We start from the raw sequence: 21,883 nt of genomic DNA, 5'->3' as shown, positions 1-21,883 counted from the left end.
CCTCTTCCCAGGAGAACCCCTCCTCGTCCCGGGGACTCTGACTCCTCCCCACCCAGCTCACCCACACTGCCAGATTTTGTCTCCTGTGGAACCCCCAGCACCCCAGGGAAGCTCTTCAGCAGTCTTCCTTTTTGCTTCCTCACATTTTCCACAGTCTTACTCAGTAAATTATACCTTGGCCTACATTGCCGTTTCCAGGTCAATGCTTACCCTAATCGACTCTGACTTTTAAACCATGAATTGTGGTTTTATGGTGAAAACTTTCCAATATACACAAGTATAGAGATAGAAGTTCCACGAACAGCCATGTGACCATGACCAACCTCAACAATGATCAATTTATGGCCAATCTTGATTCATCTCTACCCCCAATTCCCTCCCTCCACTGGATTATTTTACAGCAACTCCAAGATATCTTATCATTTCATCCATAAATAATTCAATATTTATCCCTAAGGGATAGGATTGTTTTAAAAAATACAGCCATCATACCAAGTAACACCTAAATATCACCAAATTTCCAGTTGCTACCTGGTTGTCTCATCAATGTCTTTTTTGTTTGATTTGAGTCAAGATACAGATAAAACTCACACATGTAGTATTTGGTTTGTATGCCTTTTTAAGTCTTTCTAAATCTGTAACGATAGTTCCTCATCTTTTCTTTATTCCCACCATTTACTTGTTGAAAACCTCTAGGTCACTTGTCCAGGAGAGTCTCCCCCCACCCTGGACTTTGGTGTTTGCTACCCAGTGGTGTGTTTAACATGGTTCTATTAGCAGGGAGTTAAATCTAGAGGTTCAGGTAAGATCGTCTGAGCAAGACTATCTCATTGACAGGGCTTCATATTGATCACACCAGGAGACACAGAATGGCTGTCTCTTGTTTGACCTGATTGACCAGTGGGTTCACGTGCTGCTGGCCTGAATGATCTACTAGCAATTAACCACACTACCACTCTCGGCAGTGATTTCCAACCCGGGGTTGGGGGGGGGGGGTCCACAGATCCCTTTAAGAATCTGGAACTTCTTCCTAAGAAACAAACCCAGCAGGTACGCCCAGATACAGAATTCCAGGTAGTGTCAGAGGCCCTCGGACCGCGGATTCAGCCTGCACTCCACAAGCTTATGTGCGGCTTTGACCTTGTACAGAAATTTGTGACCCTGACCTTCCCCTCTAACTCAAAAGACTTTACCTTTCACATTAGTGGTTCTGTCTTTTGTTCCCTGCTTCCTCGGGTCCATTGCTCTTCGGCTGCACTCGACTCTAACTACTTCCTGTCCTTGTCACAACAGAGACATCATTCATTATCACCTGAAATTATTCCTTTGCCAAGAATCCAAACTCAGCTTCCCTGTAACCGCCAATTCCTTTACCTTTCCCTCTTTTATTCCCCTTCTACCTAGCAAAGCTTATTTCGGTCCACATCATTTGTTATTCTTTTGACCTTTCTCAGATCATTGGTCCAGCCCGACTCATTACAGAGCCCCATGTCTATAATGGGGCATCTCAGGCTTGCTTCCCTTCATTTTCGAATCTTGATGCCTTGATGTCCTCCACGTGCCACTCTGTGGGGCTCACTCTCATGTCTGCCCTCTCTGCTTTTCCTTCCAAGGTGCTGAGAGTGGCTGGATAAGGTTACCAAACAATGTTGGCAGGGTCCTTACAAATTTAGACTGTTACTAAACTGGTTTCTCAGTGCAGTTCATGCACTTTTTAAAAAAAAAGTTTTTATTTATTTAATATTTCAGTTGAGGGGGGTACGTAATAAGTTTGCACATCTGTTTATTTAATGGAGGTACTGGGGATTGAACCCAGGACCTTGTGCATGCTAGGCACGTACTCTACCACTGAGCTATACCCTCTCCCATCATTCATGGACTTTCATCCATCTTTTCCTAATTCCCTATTCCTTTGCTACTCAAGGTGTCCACAGACTGGCACCACCAGCATCACCTACCAACTTATAAGAAATGCAAGGTCTAAGGCCTGTCCCTGGAATTACTATATCAGAGTATACATTTTTCACAATATTCCCCAGTGAAGCTTGTTCACATTAAAGATCAAGAAAGCACTGTCCTGTCTGTTCCCCACCATAGTTGTTTCAAATTGTTCTCACAATATGTAACTTAATTTTTGATTCCCCGTGGATGACTGTAACAGAGTTCAACCAGGAAAACAGAAAACAGGAGGATTTCAAACGGAAAGAATTCATTATAGAAAACCGGTTACACAAGTGATAGAAGAGCCAGGAAGCCAAACGGATTGAAATACCCCAGAGGTTAACCACATGGCAGATGCCATGGCCCCGTAGGCTGCAGGGACCAGGGAAGAGGTGACATGACTGGGGCCTGTGGGCCACACTTACCTGGCAGGGGACGGAGCTTCAGAGACGACACGGCTACCGAGACAAAAAGTGAATTACCTTGTTTTCTCCCATCTTCTCACCTTCTACTCTGCCCGCAGAGGCCTCACATTAAACCCAGCCAGAAATCAGCTGACAAGGGAGCCAGGGGGGTTGGGGAGGGCAGAAAAGGCATCTGGGGGCAAACAGGTCAGACACGGGCACCGTGACCTCCCCTCCTCCACCTGGACTTCCTTCCTCATGACGTCAAAACACGCCTTTAGCCATTTTCCCTTCCTTCTGTCCAATCTCGGAGAAAGATGTCCTTTGTGTTTTTCTAAGAGAGCCGGAACTGGTATAAAATGTAATTCAAAGGCTTACAAAACACAGAATCCATAGGGAAGACCCTCCCAGCGTTAAATGTCTCTAGGACACGAAGGAACTATCTTTTGGACTCAGGTGGCAATGGTACTTCTGACATTAAGCTGTGGGCTGTGGGGAAACTCCGCTGAAGCCGTCTAGGAAAAAAGCCTCCTGCTATGGAACAGGTGCCAGTGCCTGTCTTGATTTGTAGACATCATGCTAAGACTCCCATGCTAACTAAATACGGTCAAGCTACTTCTATTAGACAAGTCACCGGCATTTAGACTTAGTTAAAGTCTAACTGATTTAATGAATTGCACTGATTAAAATTAAAATCAAGAACGACCTTTCTAAAAAAAAAAAAAAAAAAAGATCTTTCTCCGAGTGCTTCCTCATTGCTGTCTCTCTTCTATAGACAGGGAAATTGAGGCTCATGATATCAAAGCCTGAAACCGTCTCCTCCTTTACAGTGAGGAATCATAAGGAGCAAGGAGATAATCTCACCAGAGAACTGATTCCTGCCAGCCTTTCACTGAATTGATTTTTTTGACTTGAGAGGACTCAGCTGAGAGAAAACCACACACCTGCAGGAGCAACATGCAGAGAGCGAGTCTGCACCTGCCATTCCAAGCTTTAAAAAGGGGCGTGGAGCTGACCAACCTACTTGGAGCTCAGACTGGACTCTTTGCTGTGTGAGGACCTTGTTGGTATCAGAGTCCCCAGTGCACCCCCAGAGCCCAGCCCTGGCACATTGTAGAAACCCAATGTTTGCCAAATAAATAAAATAACTCAAGAGTCAGCAGATCTTAGTCCCCAAGTACTGACTGCCACTTTCAGTGCTTCATAGGAGCGCTCTGAGTCTCGGTCCCACCATCTGTAAAATGGGTACAATAATACCAGTGCCCCCCCTCCCCAGTTACTTCACAGTATTATTAAGATCAGGTAAGATCATAGTGAGTTTGTTATAGTAAGCAAAGACATTGTTTTTATGATGTTCTACATTAAAAAAAAAAACTCACACCCGCGCCTACGTACACATTTATTAAGATGCAGCCAAGTGAAATGTGTTGGCTCCTCCTCCCGGGTGCAGTCGTCTTTACTGGTGTGTAACAATGCCTAAGGGCTGGATGAACTACATAATCAAAATCAAATGCCAGCTTTTTACAGCCTTGGTCAAAACAGTGCCACCCAAAACACCATTTTAAACTCCAAGAAATCGGCAGACATTTCATTTATTTGCCTTTGACTGTTGTTGACATACACACTTTAATTTTAATGCTCATTGCAGATCTACATTTACAAAAAAAAGGGCTCTTATCCTAATTTAGCAGGAAGTAGAGCTATCGGTGTACAGGACAACACGGTATCAAAATACAGCTGCTTTGCATCCATATTTGTCTAAATCAGAAACATGCTGCCACTCACAGCGGCTCTAATAACACGTGCGCAGAAGCAATACCGAGGAGGCTTGGCAGGCAGCGTGGGTTTCCTCCCAGCATCTCCAGTTTACTCTGGGTCCTTTTCCTCATCTGAAAAATGGGGGACTGACTTCTTTGCAACCACGTTATCCAGTCTCTGTCCTTGTAGATATGGATTGACACTCTGAAAAAAATACATGGTTTGGTGTCAACCCTGAACATCAGATACAGACATCTCACAGAAGAGGCCAACAAGGATTGTTTTTGGCCCACAGGGTTAACAATAAGTAACAGTGGTACCTGCCACCTGCCAAATGATTACTCCAGGGCACTCATCAATACCTCAGCGGCCAGAGAAACACTGACTGGCAGAGGTGTCTGTGTCTTTTGCACAACTGTAGATTTCCTTCTCAGATGTAATATGCGCCCCCCCCCCTTTTAGCATAAAGATTTGGAGTGAACCAGCTAATAAACTCTCACCATTAACTTAGATACAAAGCCCCGCCTGAAAGAGTATTATCAGTCTATGGTGTTACTTAGGGGGAGAGCAAATACGAAATGCTTTAAATCATTTTATGAGAAGAATGTTGGAAAGAAGATGACCGAGTAGGGCCAAATGGGAATTAGTGTCTACAGACTGGTCACAGATCACCTCTTGCTGCAACTGATTCTTCCAAAGCAGTATTCTATTTATTTTCTTATTTACTTTTGAGATTCTCTTTCTATGCCTCAGCTTCCTCGTCTTTTTTGTTGATGGTGGTGGTGGTGGAGGTACTGGGGATTGAACCCAGGACCTCATGAATGCTAAGCACAAGCTTTACCACTGAGCTGTGCCCTCCTCGCCCCCCTCAAAGCAGTATTCTACTAAAGAGGAGTATCCTACTTTTCAGGGGCTTTAGCAATCATTTCTATGTTCCCTCAGCCAAACTCAAAAGCTGAAGAAAAGAGAAAAGTTATACACAGAGCTCCTTCATTTTTGACTCGGGACTCCATCATCTGAAATGCCTTTCCTCTGTTAATATTCTGAACGAATCAAGCCTTTGCCATTCCTTCTCTAATACATATCTATTTTTTGAGGTTTGGCTTTGAACTAGTAATTGGAGCTTTACAACCTAGTATTTAGCAAGCAGGAAAAGACTCTGAAGTTTTGGAACATATTTGTTTATGGAAGTTGCCTTCCGGTAACTGAGTAAGAATACAAGAGAGAAGCTGTAGTTACAAATGTAACTGCAGCTGTAGTCGCAGCGGTCCCCGGCACCCCTGGTCTCCAGAGGTGAATGGAGGCATTTCGCAGGGGTCTCTCTTGCCCATGGGACACTGCCACGACTTGCAAAGGGTGAGCAGACATCCTCCAAAAGAGGCGGCCTGGGAACCTGAGTTCAGTATTTGTAAATGTCCTTCCACATTCTGCCAGGTAAAAGCATGAAGGATGAAAGGCCCAACTCATCCTGCAAAAATGCACCACAAACAAGCTGAGAATTACAAAGTATGCAAAGTCCTCAATGATCTGAAAAGTGAATGTCATCAAAGAACAGCACTTTGCTGGGAAGCATCTGTAAAATATTTTAAATAACTGAAATACTTTTTATATCAGTGACTGTCGACTAGAATGGCCTGGCTTACCCCAGGGAACCGTATCAGAATCCCTGGCTAGGCGGAGCAAGTGTGGACTGAAAAAGTGTATTCAGTATTATAAATATTTTGATTTTTTTTTGGAATATTTATTCTGAAAATTCTAATATGTTAAAAAAGATAAGAGATCTTCATGTTTATCAAATATGGGAATAAAGGGTGGATAAACTCTTTAAGATAAACTGTAGATCTCAAATATTAACAAGATACATCTTACGAGTTAAAAAGTTTGCAAAGTCATTTAAAAGGTGAATTGACCTTTTACTCTTGGAGCAACTAGGAATTCAACTGGATTTGAACAAGTGTAGAGAGTTCTAACCACGTGGGGCCCCAGCTGTAACTTTGGGGAGAACCCCTCCCAGTAAGGGACCCTCATGAGAGCACAGCCTTCTGCTCAGACCCAGAACAGGCCCAGTGCTCGAGGGGGAAGGGAAGTAAATTAATGAGGAAGTGAAAGGAGAAATCACCTGAACTTTTTTGATAAATAGCTAAGAGTACTGAATCCTATACGTAAGAACAATGATACTTGGTTTTAATTATCCTCTGAAGAACTGAAGGCACTAATATACGTATCTCGTCCCTTGGGTGACAGGCTGGCTAGGTTCCACAGAGAACTTTATTCCCATTTCACAACTGGCAGGACCACTGGGGTCAGATCCCTCCTTTGGAGGACCTCTGGAAACCCATGGCAGATGCTGACCTTCACTGGAGAAAGCCTGGGTTTTTCACAAAAGCAAGCCTATAATTTCTTTCTATTCATGCGGGCACTCGAGGGGGTGATTTAAGTCTTCCATCAAGATGGGAACATCATCTGAGGCCTGATGACAGGGGAGGCAAGTTCTGTTTCTCTATCAGTCCTGAGAGGCCCATGGTTTATGACATGGGCACAGATCTTTGCAGATGCCCGAGAATAGGAAGAACTTGATAGCTCTGGGTCAAAGTGACCCTTATTTTCATAAACTCTAAGCCTTTCCTATGTGGAGGAAGTGGAGGCCAAAGTAAAATCCTTTATAACATGTGTCCTAGCCAGAATCCTGAGTTCTGGTCATCACTGGTCTCATGGAAGAATGGCCTAAATCATGACCCACAGGCATTAACCAAGTCAGGGCAGAAGGAAGCAGGGACAATGAAAGCTTCTTGCTAAGTTGCTCATTTTGGTATGGTCATTGGTCTTATTTGGAAAACGCCATTGTTGTGCCATGGGGAGACATTGAAGCCATCCTATGGGTAAATTATGTGTATTCTGAGCTCCTCGAACAGAAATTTCTTGATGTTTTCTCAAGACCATATCACACCCTTCGGACCTTTCCTGCCACCATCTGCCACTGAAAACTGTAATCACCCAATAAAACCCCCTAATAGCCACATTCATTCTCTGAAGAAGATCTGTTTCCAAAGCAAATTTTTGCTTCTTGAATAGAAAACTGGCCATGGGTCCTCTGTATTGTGTCAGACAGCACAGGGGCCTGGAACTTTCTGTCTCAGGGGCCCGAGGAGTGAATGCTGGTTCCAGAAAATCCACACCTCTTAAAGCCTTCCCTGCCTGCACTTGGCAAAACTATTCAGAAGGGCTATTATGACCACTGTCCAGATTCCCAAATTTTCCCAGGATCCAGGCACTTGCTGTTCTAAATAAACAGCCTTGGGTATACAATTTGGTTTGTGTATTTTAATGAAAATGGTTACTATCTGGCAGCACTTTGCTATTGTAATAGCAGAACTTTAACTTTTTCCTCCATCTGATCAGAAAAAAATAGCAGGTGGCCAGGCACTTCCGTCAGTAAGTTCTCTGGGGATGAGGGGTGCCATGGATCGCTGTAACTGCAGCTACAGTTACATTTGTAACTATGGCTTCTCTCTTCTATCTTAGTTCAAGGCATCAACAGATTAGAAGAAGCTACACTGACCACTTGTTCAGTCTCAGCACCATAAAATGCATTGGAGTCTCAAAGCAGATTTGATACCAGCCTTTACAAGAAGCAACCCTGTTGGGGTAAAAGGCGCAGCACCCAACCAAGGTCCAGACCACCTTGGGCAGCCCTGAGATGGTTAAAACTAAGCCTATAGGAAACTCACCAGTCAGCAAACAAATACAATGGATCTAGTGGAGTGTTCCATCAATCTGGTTAGGCCAAGGAGAAAGGTATGTAGAAGGAATGAGTTTGTTCGTCTCTTCTTTTGCCTCCACATTCCTTCAAAGTTATTGCCTGGAGCAGACAGTTCAGCACTTCCTGGTTCCTGTGTTGGGTTTTTATGTAATTGATGCCGATGTGGGAGCAGTTTTCCCCAGTGGCCTACAGACCCTTTGAGGACAGACATCCCCACATATGCTCCCCGCTTCCCACCCCACGGGAGGGATGCAACAAGCATTTTGTGAGTGCAGTGGAGGCAGTGAAATCATCACAAAACCTGGCATTCCACCAAAAAGAATGTGCTAAAGTTTGGGGGAAACCATGGCAAAAACCAAGGGCAGACTTTCTAGGCACAGCCCTTGTCACGCGGGACAAATTTTTCGGCCCTCCCAGGACTGCCTGTGAAAAGATTCTGCTCCTTTCCAACAGCCAAGGGTAACCGCCGGCCACCTGCTCCACTCAGAAAGCTCCCAGCATCCCAACAGCCAGCCCCGCCAGCCAGGCATTACCCTCCGCTTGCGCCTCTGTCCTCCCTTCATCTTCTCATAAAGGAGTTTCTTGTTCTGGAGCGGGGAGAAAGGAAAACACAAATGCAGAAATATGAATCACATTCGGTCACCGTTTATTTTATACTTGCTGCGTCCCCCTGGATATTTGCATACGCATATTTTGGAAACAAAACTAGATGAAAGGAGTGGCGTGTCAGAGAGACCACAAGAGAAAAGCCAGTGGTTACGCAGCTTTAAATAAAGTTCTTGACGATGCCCCGAGGCACTGCAGTGTCATCGACAATCATGTAAACAAGAAAATACGACGCTGTAATACACAAGGGGCACCGGAGGCCCATCTCCTCACTTTGAACAGCCTTTGCTCCAAACAAACAATTTCATCTTATTTCACTTTTGTATGGAGCTTCCTTTTTATGAGCTGTACACATAAACTGTTCTTCGGAGCAGTGTCTATTAGCAACAATCCTCAATGTAAATCAACGAGACATTCCGACTTCTGCAAACCTTTCTCTTGTGGCTTCAGTCAGTGCCCCCAGTCAAGACAATCGGAAAACCATTTGGTCTATAACGTTGTTAATAGAGTGAACCTTTTAAAAACTGCCAAAAAAACTTCTTGGCAGAAGGAAAATTATGTTGAGGTGGCGGGGAATGGGTTCTGTTACCACAGTTTGTATAAGCATTTCCACATACTGCTGAATTTCAAACACAGTGGATTTAATGGGCTCTAGAATATCAGATTCATGCCGAATAAATTTCCCTTCTATTGGGATTATAAAAGGCAGAACACTTAACTTGAAGACAAAAAGGGAGAAGGGGAGTTAGGGGTTTACATGGACTGTTTCTTTATTTTATTTTTTTAATCAGAGGGAGATAATGTATAAAAGAGGTGAGTCATCCTACTCTAAATAAAATACCCTGACATCGATTAAAAAAAAAAAGGAGATGACAGAGTCCTGGTAAGAAACAAGTTTATACAACACTTGTATCTTCTGAGCTGCCTGGATATCAAGTGCTTTTTCATGGTAGATTTGGAAATGAATGACAAATGCCAAGAATGAGCTTCATAGTTTTCACGTTCATTAAAATCTACTCCACCCACCATTTACCATGTGTACTTCTTGCCTAACCTCAACTATGCACAGAGGCCATGCCAGGGCGTCAAGGAGCCTCCACGGCCCAAAAGGCCGGTCCTGGCCACAGCCTCCATCTCATGCTCGCTTGGGGAGCTGGTCAGTTTAATGTCAGAAGGGAGAAAAGGCGGATGTGCGGATCATTCACCGAGGAAGGACGAGACTGCTGGGAGGCTCATTCCTGTCGTCTGTAGTTGCCTTCCTGCGGATGAACAATTCCTGATGCTCAGAGAATGTCCTGGGAGTTGATGCCAGAGCTGGGGGAGTGGGGTGGGAGACAGGGGGTGGGGAAAGAGGCTTCTCTGTGTGCATCATCAGGATGAGCTGCCTGAGCAGGAGGGAGTGCATAGGGGCCCGAGAGCTGGTACCAAGGGGCGGAACAGCCCATCAGCCACGGCAGAGGTCCACTGTGCCACCAGTGGGGTAAAAGCAGTAGCACTTTATTCTCCTTTCGAAGGTCATGGGGCAGGTTATACCCCTAAGAGCCTTCATTCAAAAAGAAATGCAGCCCTACTGACAATAATCAAGACACGGAAACAACCTAAATGCCCATTGACAGATGACTGGATAAAGATGTTGTGTATATATATGCAATGGAATACTACTCAGTCATAAAAAAGAATGAAACAATGCCATTTGCATCAACATGGATGGACCTGGAGATCATCTTACTAAGTGAAGTAAGCCAGAAAGAGAAAGAAAAATACCATAAGATATCATTTATATGTGGAATCTAAAAAAATGACACAATGAACTTATTTACAAAACAGAGACTCACAGACATAGAAAACAAATTTATGGTCACCAGTATAGCACAGGGAAATATGTTCAATACCTTGTAATAGCCTATAATGAAAAAGAATATGAAAAGGAATATATATATATTTATATATATATTATATATATATATTATATATATATATAAAACTGAATCACTATGCTGTACACCAGAAATTAATACAATGTTGTAAACTGACTATACTTCAATTTAAAAAAAAAAGAAATGGAAAGGTCAGGCAAGGCTTCCTCGAAAAGATGGTCCCTGTGTTTCCCTAAGAGCACAGGTTAGGACTGGCAGAATGCCCTCCTACCCCTGCCTGACAGTGGCTGGGCATACCCACTAGCCCTGCTGTTGTGTGGATTTAAAGGCAGAGATTGGCAGGTCTAGTGTGAGTAAGAGAAGTAGACAAAATGAATGAAGAGAAACCAGCCCGTCTTCTGACACCCATTCCTCGTAGATGGGGTGGGGAGGGGGCGTGGTGAGCCTGTTTTCCATGTGAGTAGCAGATCTGAGTTCATAAAGAGGGCTTTCCATTGTGCCATCAAGAATTTGGACAACTGCCCAGATCCTGGTTTCAAACTGCATTCCTAAATGGAACCAGGGAGTCTTCTTGGAGAAATGTCTGATTCCAGGACTTGAGCAGCGAAACTACATGGAGGAATTTGGGATATCTAATTGGGTAGAAAGTCAGGAAGTACTCGAAAAAAAAAAAATGATGAGATACGTTGAAAGGAAAGAAAAGCCAGCTTGCAGAGACTCCTGCTGAATAAATCTAGGAGAGTCTGAACAGCAAAATAATAGGAATCAATGAATCCATACTGATAATAAATGAATTTTAAAATAAATAAATAAATTGGAGAGTAGGGGAAAACTCTTTCTTAGAACAGAATGCCAACCAATAAATATCAAAAGAGTAATAGAGTTTTAAAAACATCACCATTCACAACTACCCTAGTTGTAACAGATTCTGGTGAGGATCATCAATGGATACTGAAACTGTTCATTGAAAGTTTAACGGGGACAGAATATTTATACAGTCTTGAAGTCTCTCCCCACAGAGTAATTATTAATTTCAAAGGGAAAAACAGCAATTTTACACTGGAGAAACCTGGCAGGCACCACTATGACCAAGTCACCACCAACCCTGGGACAAACTGACATCTTGTGCCTCCCAAGGTGAGACACCAAGAACATACCAGAAAGGCATAGCTCATGTCTAGTCACATGGAAACGTGAGACAAACCCAAACCAAAGAGCATTCAACTCTTCAGACACGTTGAGGGTGTGAAAGACAAAGAGAGGTGGAGGGTGCCCTGTCCCAGTTCTCTCAAGACTCAGGCTCAAGCTCAGGTTCAGCGGCTTCTGGCTCAGGAAGAGCCTACAGTCACCCAACTTGCTGATGAAAAGATGTGAGAGGCACTTGGAAAGGAGAAACAACTGCTTTTTGAGACAGCTTTTTCAGAAGTGAGTAACACTCGGCAGTTAATGCGTGAGGGAGAGGGTGATGGACATCTGTGGTAGCCGGCCTTGGGTTATGGCCACTCCATGGAGACAGACATTGGTGCTAGATAGGACTGGACAGACCACTGAACAGGACACCCTGTGAGTGATGACCTATGAAAAGATGAAGCATTTCTCCGGGTTTCTCAGAACTCCTGGAGTCAAATGATCTGGTTCAAATCCTAGCTCTGCCGATCATCAGCTCTGCGGTGTTGGGCAGGCTGTTCGCACCCTCTAAGCATGTATTTTCTCATCTGTAAAATGAGCATGATCAGAAGGGCAGACAGAATGAAGTAGTTCATGTGAAGTATTTAGCATAGTGTCTGGCACACAGTGTGTGCTCAACGTATATGACTATTTACTGCCTCGTTACAAAATACAATGACTGTTATTATTCATCTTTGTATTCCCATCACCTAACACAGGGCCTGGAAGGCATGTGATGTGCATTTCATAAATGTGTCTTGATGCATTAACAAAGAGAGAGAAATGCAGGAAATCGGACAGACACTGATATTTATAATATGTGAATCACTGCTCGAGACCCAGCTGAGCTCCAGGGAATGTCAAAGACAGGGAAACATTACTAGTAAATAAGGAATCAAGGTCTCATGTGCAGTCCTCTTGTGAAAGAAAATTCCTTGGTTAACTTTAAGGATGCTTGAGCTTACGACAAGCTTGAGACCATCATTCTTTATAAACACTAAGGAAGGCTTGGGGACCCCAGCCCAGAAAAGCAAGACACTCAGTTCACACTTGCCTGTGAAGAACAAGCAAACTATGTTTGGCTGCTAGGTGGTAATAATAAAATAAATGAAGGAAACTTAAGTTTAAACAAACACATCATTACAGATGATGAAAGGTGTGTAAACATTGTCCCTAGTCATCGATCTGTAATAGTCCTAACTTCTAGGCTTTAGTTCTGATGTAGGCAAAGAATTGGGGTGACCAAGAGAAAACAAATCAATATTTAGAGACAGAAGCAAAGAGAATGAGAGATGGTGGTTGGCCTCTGCCAGGAGTGCTGGGAGGGAGTGGAACCTGATGAGAGAAATCTGTAAAGGTTTTCAAGAAGAGGCAAGGAAAGTTGGCAAGAGAGAAGCTTCCATCTCTCCCACATCCTCAGTTGGGCTCTCTGCCCTCAGACTGTTCTCCATCTCCTCCTTGCTTCCTTTTACTCATTTCCAGCCCGTCAGTCATGCGAGGCACCTTCTCACCTTAGACTTCAGTGCTGCCCTTTCTAGTGCCTTTGACGTCCTCAATGGATATTGTACAATTGGCCATGTGAGTCCTCAGTCCTGGGTCTTCCTCCACTCTTCTCTTCCATCTTCCCCAGGAATTGTACCTGGTACTCCTGGTAGAACTAGATCTTGAAGCTAAATAGTGCTAATGTTGAGTTCATTTTCTTTTTATGCAGTTCATCTCAGCCACAAGATGGTACGCTCACTGAAGACCAGTACCATGTCTTGATGACTACTGTACATGGACCACCTAGCACTGTGCCTGGAACGAAGCAGGCTCCATCCTGTCCCTTGCTGCTGTTTGGCAATACTTTTGCTCATTTCTCATGGATTCCTTCAGTGCTCCACTCTGGTCTTCTACTTTTTCCTACCCTCTCTCTGCTCCCTTCTTTCCCTTCTACCTCCCTCTCTTCTTCCTTTCTTTTTTGTAAAAAATTTTCTCAGAGGAAAAGTTCATACCTTCTATTTCACATAAACCTGACTGCCCCTTTTTCCCTCCTCACTATGTTTATACCATATACCAATTCCAGTCAGTTCCCCAGTCCCCTTTGAAATGTCTTGGATTCTCATGTTGGAGAGATTCACTTGAATCCACTATGTTCACAGCCTTCATAACTAGAATTACTTCCTTTATTTTTTTTCTTGCCTTTAGTCTCCTCTCTATTTCATTTTTCTATATGCCACCAGAATAACTCTTTTATAGAAGACTTTCATAATTTCAGCCTCCGATTCAAGAACCCATAGATACTCGCCTATGTAATTCAACACACTTAAACTCTACTAGTAGGCTTCAGAATGGCTCTACAAATCCTCCCTAACAGAACTGCTTATGAAAAAGAAGAGAAATAGAAGAATGCATATTGGAGGAAGCAAAATGAACTTAGAGGGTATTGTTGCTTTATTGTTTTAAGACAGGAAACACATGCATGTTGACAGTAGAGGGAAACAACTCAGTGGCTGGATGATGGAAAAGATGATGGAAAAATGACAGTGGTCATTAATGAAGAGGGACGGCTCTCTCTGAAACCACGAAGAAGCAAGGAAGAGAGTTTAGTCTTAAAACCACAATACTCCTAGTCAAGTAGGCAGCAAGGTTGGCTGCCAATAATGAGCTGCGAAGAGACCTGTGGCTTTAGATGGGCTTAGGCAGTTAGAAGCATCTGCTCGTTCCTCACTTACTCACTCCTTCCACAGATGCACTGACCACCTGCATATATGTCAACCAACACTCCTTAATATTTTTCCACTTTTCTCACATGGCTTTGGCTTGATTACATCAGCCAAACCACAGGAAGCTAGATCCATCTCCATTCGATTGTGATCTTGTTCGATTCACTGTTCCAGCCTGTTGGGATCTTCTTGAATCCCAGCTCTGTCATTCAGTGCTATCCCTTCCAGCTTTGTGTCATCCTCTGAGAATCTGATAAGTACATGTTCTACAGTTTTTATTACAAACATTTATAAAAATGTGGAGTGGGCTAGTGCTAAGACATGCCAGATACCATGTGAAAGCTCTCTCCCTCTTGACATGGACTCTTTAACAAGCTCCCTTCTGGTGATGTTCTTCTGCCTAGGCTGTATATCCCTCCACCTCTTGCAATAGGAGATCGTGAACGAGCTCATCAAATACTTTGCCAAAGTCCAAATGCACCATGCTCACTTCATTTCCCTCATCAAGCTGGCAAGTAAATGAATAAAGCTGGCAAGTAAATGAATACAATTAGATTGACAAAACTTGTTTTTAGCAGACCTATGCCAAATGGTCATGATTTCTCTTCCCAAGGGCTTATAAACAATTTCCTTAATGGACAGTTATAGATTCTTGCCTGGTATTGACAGCAAGTTCACTGCTACACATTTTGGAATGTTTCTTCTCTTTTCATAAAACAGAATTGCATGTCTGTTTCTAAGTTTCTGGCATGGTTTTCCCTTATCTCTGTAGAGATCATCTCCCTCAGTCTAGAGATAAAACGTGCAAGTTTTCTTAATATGTTTTTTTTTTTTTTACGAAAAATCATATACTTCCTGTAAGAGCTGCATGAAACACTGGTGAGACTTTAGGATGTGTTATGACATAGCTGTGGAAGCCTCTGGAGACCACAGCCCATGAGACTGGTTCAGGTCACTGACTCCTGGGATGGGTTGGTATATTGCACCCTAGATACTGAGTGTGGTTTGGAATTAAAGTCCCTCTGAACCAGAGATTTCTGGAAAACATCAGCTTCTAAACAATTTTGCTTCTCTCTCCCCACCCACGCTGCTCACCTCTGTCATCAGTACCTTCAGAGTACCAGAGTATAAGACCCATGAGCAATTAAGATGGGACTTACCCACTTGCCCAAGCCTGGATAGTCATGTTCTGGATCAAAAAGGTGCTGGTGTAACTGGAATTCTCGACTGAACTCTGCTGTGTCAGGGGTGTTTTCAAGACATCCATCATCTACTGCAAACAACAGAAGGTTTTTGAGGAACAGCCAAGGCATCTATTGTTATTCTAAGAGTTAATTTATTAAAAACAACTAGACATCCAAAGGTCAGAATCTATTCACATCAGTCACTCTAAGTCACTTTCCCTCTGGGATTTGCTCACCCCAGACTCCCACTCTTCTCCTCTCCATGGCAGAGACTGGTTGGCTGTTCACCAAACCCACTTCCCATTCCCTGTCGGCACACAGCTAATTTCCCAGCCTTGCTTCACAATCAAGTGGAGTCATATGGCTGGGTTTGGGCCAATGGAATGTGGGCAGAAGTGATGTACTCCACTTCCAGGCTGGCCCATAAAAATCTTCTTTACAGACCCCCTTCCCTCCTCCCTGAAACCACCCCCACCCCCACCATATGTTGGTCTATTTGCTACATGTTGCTGACCAGGGCAACTGCGGATGTCAAGTGTAAAGATAAAAGATGACATTCTGGGTCATTGAACCATCCACCCCCACCACACCCTCACCCAGCTCTGGCAGGACTTCACACAAATGAGAAATAAACTTCTATTGTGTTAAGCTACTATTGTTTTTATCTGTTATCACAGTGAGTATTTCCTTAACTAATAGACTTTCATGACACATGACTCACTCTGTTTTCCCTTGAGTGAGCTCTTTAGAAATGATTTTGGCTTCAAGGAGAAAGTACATTATATAAGAGCAATAATTATTAGACAGTACTTGATGTTGTGTGTTGTAGCGGTAACAGGGTAAGCCTCAAGTCAGACAGACCTGAGCTCAGAGTTTAAATCCTAGTTCTTAAGTGATAGATGAGTTTGGTTCCTTGGGGAAGTTAACTTGGTCTCTCTAAGTCCATTTATTCATTCCTGAGATGGAAATAATCAAATCCTTACCTTACAGGGTAACTGTGAGGGACAGAGATGATTATATAAAGAGCACCTGGTACATAATAGGTTTGCTCTATGTTTTAGTTCCATTCCCACCATCTCTCTTTAAATGACAGTTCATACTATCACTGCTCTTTGAAATGAAGGGTGCCTTCCATTCAAACCCAAGGAAGGTTTATCCTTCATGGTTGCTGCTTTTACCTAAGCTCTATCATCACTAGACATGGTGCTCAGAAAATGAGTCATTTTCTTTCTGTCTCTAATGTGCTTTAGACAACAGCTTTAAAGGGGGCGGGGGGGAGGCAGTGGAGGGATTGTGAATTTTGTGCAGGACAAGGAGAATGAGAGAGACTTCCTTTCCAAGCCTTTCCATCAAAGTCAAGGCTACAAGGGGTCTAATACAATCAGCCAGGTAGTCTGGTCTCTCGAGACAGCTCTGACGCCTTCCAGCATCCAGTCTCTCAGCTCTTAGCAGCAGGAAGCTTGTGTGGAAGGCACCAGCATTTGAAACAAATCCCTAATGTGGCTCCAATGGGGCTCCCCACTTCTTACTGGACTCTTTATCTCACTTCTTTATCTACAGCAATTAACATGTAGGAGAGGAATAGCAAAGCCAGAGAGGTCAGGTAGTCTGTATATGGCAGCTTTACAACCTCTTCCTAATTGTTTCTCAAGTACCTCTGAGTGGCCCCCTACCCCGGACTGAGATGCAGGGATAAAACCCTGCTCTGGGAACCCAAGGTGTCTGAAAATGTGCCCTGGAATTCACATCCTATTTCCAAGGATGAGGACAGACTGAGTTCCGGCTGCTGCTCTACGGGGTGAGCCAGCCATGATTCAGAGGCGGGCACGGCTTGGGAGGGGAAGTCAAGGTTCTATTCTTGGATTGCTAGACTGTGCGGTGTCATGATTCTCAGTGAGGCAGATCCCAAGCAATTTCTTACAAATAATGGCTAAATTTAGCAAGTGATTTCCTTTTTAGAATGCAAATTATGGTAGAACAAAAAAGGAGAAGTATGTTAGCTTAATAGAAATGCAGGGAAAGAAATGGCAGATAATCTCATTCTAGAAAGGGTCTGGGAGCTGGGTTTTTATTCAATTCTACCAGCCTGCCCTGATTGCTCTTGTCTCAGAGCATCAAAGTGCTTGACTACACAGATCTACATAGTTCTTTTTTCCAGGATAAGCTAGGACTACATTGAACATTTTTTAAGGCACTGACTACGTCTTCATTTTACACATGAAGAAACTGAGGCTTGGGGAAATAAACTGACATGCTGTGATCAGGACTAGAACTCAAATCTCTCGACCCAAACTCTGGTTTTCTTGACAGCCGTTCTCAAATGTTGGTATGCACTAGAATCACAGGAAAGGCAGGTTAGAATACAGATTCCTGGGCCCTGCTGTCAGAATTTCTGATTCAGTAGGTCTGGAGTAGGGCCTGAAAATCTGCATTTCCAATCAGTTTCCAGGTAACGCTGATGCTGCGGAACTACACATGAAGAACCACTGGACTATATTATAGCTAATCAGTTTACCCAAATCCCCATGGAGACTATTACTCTTCAAACTCTGAACTGGCCTTTCTTCCTGTTGCCAGAGAATAGGTTCTTGCCTCGCACAGGACGGAATTTAAGAGTGAGGCATAGTAAAGTGAAAGCAAGTTTATTCAGGGAGATATACACTCCTTAGACAGAGTGCGATTTGTCTCACTCAGAAGGGAGAGATACACACTCCACAGGCAAGAGGGAGAGAGACCAACAGGTGTGGGGGCGTTTAGTTTAAAGTAAAAATAGACACACACTACACAGAGTGCGGGCTGTCTCAGAAGACAAGAGAGACAGAGACCACGAGGTACAGAGTTGTTGGTTTTTATGGGCTCAGTAATTTCATATGCTAACGAGTGGGACGATTATTCCAACTATTTTGGGGAAGGGGTAGGGATTTCCAGGAATTGGGCCCCTACACTTTTTGACCTTTTACAGTCAGCCTAGGAACGGTCGGTCATGGCACCTGTGGGTGTGCCGTGAGGCTCAAGGTCTACTGGAAGTCGAGTCTTCTGCCATCTTGGTTCTAACCAGTTTGTCCTGTCCTTAATTGCTGTGTCACTCCTTTTAATGGTTGTCCCCTGCCCCCTTCCCTCCTGTCTCATTCCTAGCCATCCAAAGCCCCACAAGCAAGTGAAATGTGGCTGAAGTGACTGGCTCTGTGCAGTGATTCAGATTTCTCTGGGGTCTGGGGCCAGCATCTCCACATCCAACTACTTTAATCGTCCCATCCCAGAATGGGGGCTCTATCCACTATGGAAAACAGAGACCTCACCCTAAATGAAAGAGGATTATTTTCCAGAGAGAGTTCATATTGTGTTTAAGAAAAGCTAAGGGGCCATAACTGCAAGAATTTCCAGAGCAAGGCAGCACATTATGGTGGTTGAACGCATGGTCCTAAGTCAGGTAGACCTGGGTTTGAGTCTCGCATCAGCTACTGGTTTACATGGATAACCTTGGGCAAGTTTCTCTCTAAGCTTCAGTTTCCTTGTATGTAAAGTAGGGATAATAAATATCACTATAATTATTATTATTACTATTATTATTATTATTAGGCTAGGGAAGACTACTCTGGTGCTAGAAGTCAGTACAAGCCCAAGGAGAGAGATGCATTTCTTATTAGTGGCAAAGCTATTTATAATCAGGATGACACTGAATGAGTCCTAACTCTGCGCTATGTGCTGTGCCAAGTGCTTAACATGGATAATTTCATTTAAGTCTCACAACCACCCCCACTTTGCAAATAAGGAAATTGAGGTGCAAGAGGTTCATTAACTTGTTCAAGGTCACATATCTTGACCTTGGGTTTGCATTCAGAGCCACTACTCTTAACCACCAAGGTAAGCTGCTCGAAGCCCAGCATAAGTGGAGCCCACTCACCATTTGCTCTCTTTGGCATTGGGGGTGGGACAGCGGGAGGGAGACAGGAGTAGCCATGAAAGTTTCAACCCCCTTCCTTAACCACATCCCTACCTTACTGGATCCCCTCTCTCTCATGCTACCTCCCAGCCCCCAAAGACAGATTTCAGGATAGATGCTGACTGGTTACGACATAGTTGAAATGTCAATTGTCAAAAGAAGTGAGGGAAACAAATGGGCACGGGTCATCCACAAACTAAACAATAAGTTCCAGAGAAACTACAAATGGGCCGCAATCGTACCACAGAAGAGCTGAAAAAGAGAAAATACTTCTCCCTTTTTATTAAAAGTGGAGCAAGTCAGAAAGGAGCATCAGTCCCAAAGAGGGAGAGAGACAGAAGACTAAGCCTTGGCGAGAGAGTCCTCTGTGGGAGTATCTGAATATTGAACTCACGGAAGGTTCTAGAATCAACTTTCCTTTCCAACCTTCATCCAGGTACACAGGGGCTCATCAGACTAGAAATGGTATTTCTCTGAATATGTGCAGCTGATGTTAAAATTTTAAATTTCTTCCCAAAGCCTCTACCTTCCATGGGAACCCAGGGGCATGCCCATTACCTGTTTTTCCAACAGGACAGGGATTTGGAGGGTCTGGGTAGCCCTGATCTTCACTGAAGTCTTTAGGAATGTTGTCACCGGTCAACTCTGCCACGATGTTTGGGATGTTGCCAAAAGGACCCAAGTGCTGCAGGCCTTCATGAGCTCCACCTGCCAGGGAAGCACAGGTAGTTCATTGCAGTGCAATTACATTCACTTCGACTACTATTTATTCAGGCACACCATACAGGCAAAGCACTGTGCTCCACGCGGTGGAGAGAGAAAAGGAAATCCAACCATTCCTGCCCTCTAGGGGGTTAAGAATTTAGTTGTGGAAACAGACACAGACTGCCCTTCCACACAGGGCACACTGTATCTGTGCTATAACAGACGTGTTACAATGCAGCAGTGGGAGCGGAGTAAAAGGAGAGTTTCATTTGGCTGCCGGGATGGGGAGGGCTTCTTGGACGAGTCGGAGCGTAAGTGGCACTGACACAGATGGGGAGGGCGTTGGAAGCTGGCACGGAGCTTGGGGAAGAGACAAGGAGGCAACGGGCATCCAGGTAAGTGGACAGACTGAATGACCACTTGTTACCAAGAAAAGGGAGATGGAGAAAAAAGTTTCTGTCCTCCTGTTATGCTAGTTTGGCCACTTAAAATTGGGTGTATTTACTTCAATCTTGTCTTCTCCGCACATCTCTTTATATCTAAGTGTTTAGCCGTTTTTCACTTACTTTTAAAGCACGTGGTCGCGTGGCGTCTATTCCCATGTTATAAGTGGCCGTGTAGTCTTCCACCCGGTGGCTCTACCACAACATACTGATCATTCCCCCACTGCGGGCCATTTAGTGTTTCCCAATTTACTCTTAGGCATTTAATTTTTTCCATATTTTGGATTAATCTTCCTCAGGATAGATTCCCAGAAGTCATATTACTGGGGCAAAGGCTATAAATATTTTTATGGCTCATTGTATTATATTGACAAACTGTTTGCCAAAAAGGAGGTACCAATTTATAAAATATCATCAACAAAATCTGAGAATACCATTTTTATAACATCTTTACCAGCATTGGGTTTTATAAAAATAAAGTTTTATGTTTTCTTTGCTAATTTGAAAAATTACTGTTTTATTTTGAATGTCTTTGATGACTAGTTCAGCCAAATATTTTTCCACGTGTTTGTTTCCTAGCTTTAATTTCTTTTCTGTGAGTTGTCTGTTTATGCTCTCGGAATTTTAGTGTTTCTCTTATCAATTTGCATGGACATTTTACATAATAAAGATATCAGTCTTTGGCTGTTACAGTTCCTGCAAACATCTTCCCATGTTGTCTGGCTGAATTCTACTTATTACTGTAATAGTTTCTAATGTAAGTTTTAAATATTTATGTAGTCAGACTTCTTGTCATTACCTTTTGTGATTTCTTCTTGCCTTCTAAACTTACAAAATTGTTGCCCCTTCAAAGCACTATGAACATCTGGATACTTCTTTTAGGTTTTCTATTTATAAAATTAACTCTTTGGTACAGCCACCATGGAAAATAGTGTGGGTGTTCCTCAAAATTTTAAAAACAGAACTACTATCTGACCCAGCAATTCAACTCCCAGCTATTTATCCAAATAAAACAAAAACACTGAAAGATACATGCACCCCAATATTCATTGCAGCATTATTTTAAGTAGCCAGGCCAGGGAAGCAACCTATATGTCCATCAACAGATGAATGGATACAGATGTGGTATGCATATTCAATTGAATCTTACTTAGCCATAAAAAAAGAATGAAATCTTGCCATTTATGACAAGGATGGATATGAAGGGTATTATGCTAGGTGAAATACTGTATGTTTTCGTTTATATATGGAATCTTAAAAAAACAAACAAAACAAACGAACAAATATAACAAAACAGAAACAGACTCACAGAGAACAAACTCATGGTTGCCAGAGGGGAATGGAGGTTGAAGGGAGGGTTTGGTTAAATAGGTGGAGGTTATTAAGAGGT

At 43.3% G+C, this 21,883-nt stretch overlaps 1 protein-coding gene across 4 annotated transcripts in view; it reads right to left on the bottom strand.

Annotated features, from left to right (window-relative positions):
• Window positions 1–3,730: 3,730 nt before the first annotated feature.
• The window catches only part of SCG5 (secretogranin V), a 53,365-nt gene continuing 35,212 nt past the window's right edge, over window positions 3,731–21,883 (bottom strand). The window contains exons 3-7 of one of the 4 annotated variants that reach the window (XM_032481558.1): window positions 19,904–20,053; window positions 15,379–15,491; window positions 8,397–8,450; window positions 7,832–7,993; window positions 3,732–4,307 (exon numbers count right to left, since the gene is read on the bottom strand). In XM_032481558.1, coding sequence (XP_032337449.1) covers window positions 7,835–7,993; window positions 8,397–8,450; window positions 15,379–15,491; window positions 19,904–20,053 — 476 coding nt within the window. In that variant the 3' untranslated portion in view covers window positions 3,732–4,307; window positions 7,832–7,834. Of the gene's footprint in view, window positions 4,308–7,831; window positions 7,994–8,396; window positions 8,451–15,378; window positions 15,492–19,903; window positions 20,054–21,883 lie in introns of all 4 variants that reach the window. The other 3 variants (XM_032481559.1, XM_006193776.3, XM_006193777.3) reach the window with 3 other exon arrangements.

The sequence above is a fragment of the Camelus ferus genome, chromosome 6 (genome assembly GCF_009834535.1).
Source record: "Camelus ferus isolate YT-003-E chromosome 6, BCGSAC_Cfer_1.0, whole genome shotgun sequence".
In the NCBI taxonomy this organism is placed as follows: domain Eukaryota; kingdom Metazoa; phylum Chordata; class Mammalia; order Artiodactyla; family Camelidae; genus Camelus; species Camelus ferus.
Note: the sequence above shows the minus strand (reverse complement) of the source record. Positions and strands in the feature narration are given on the sequence as shown.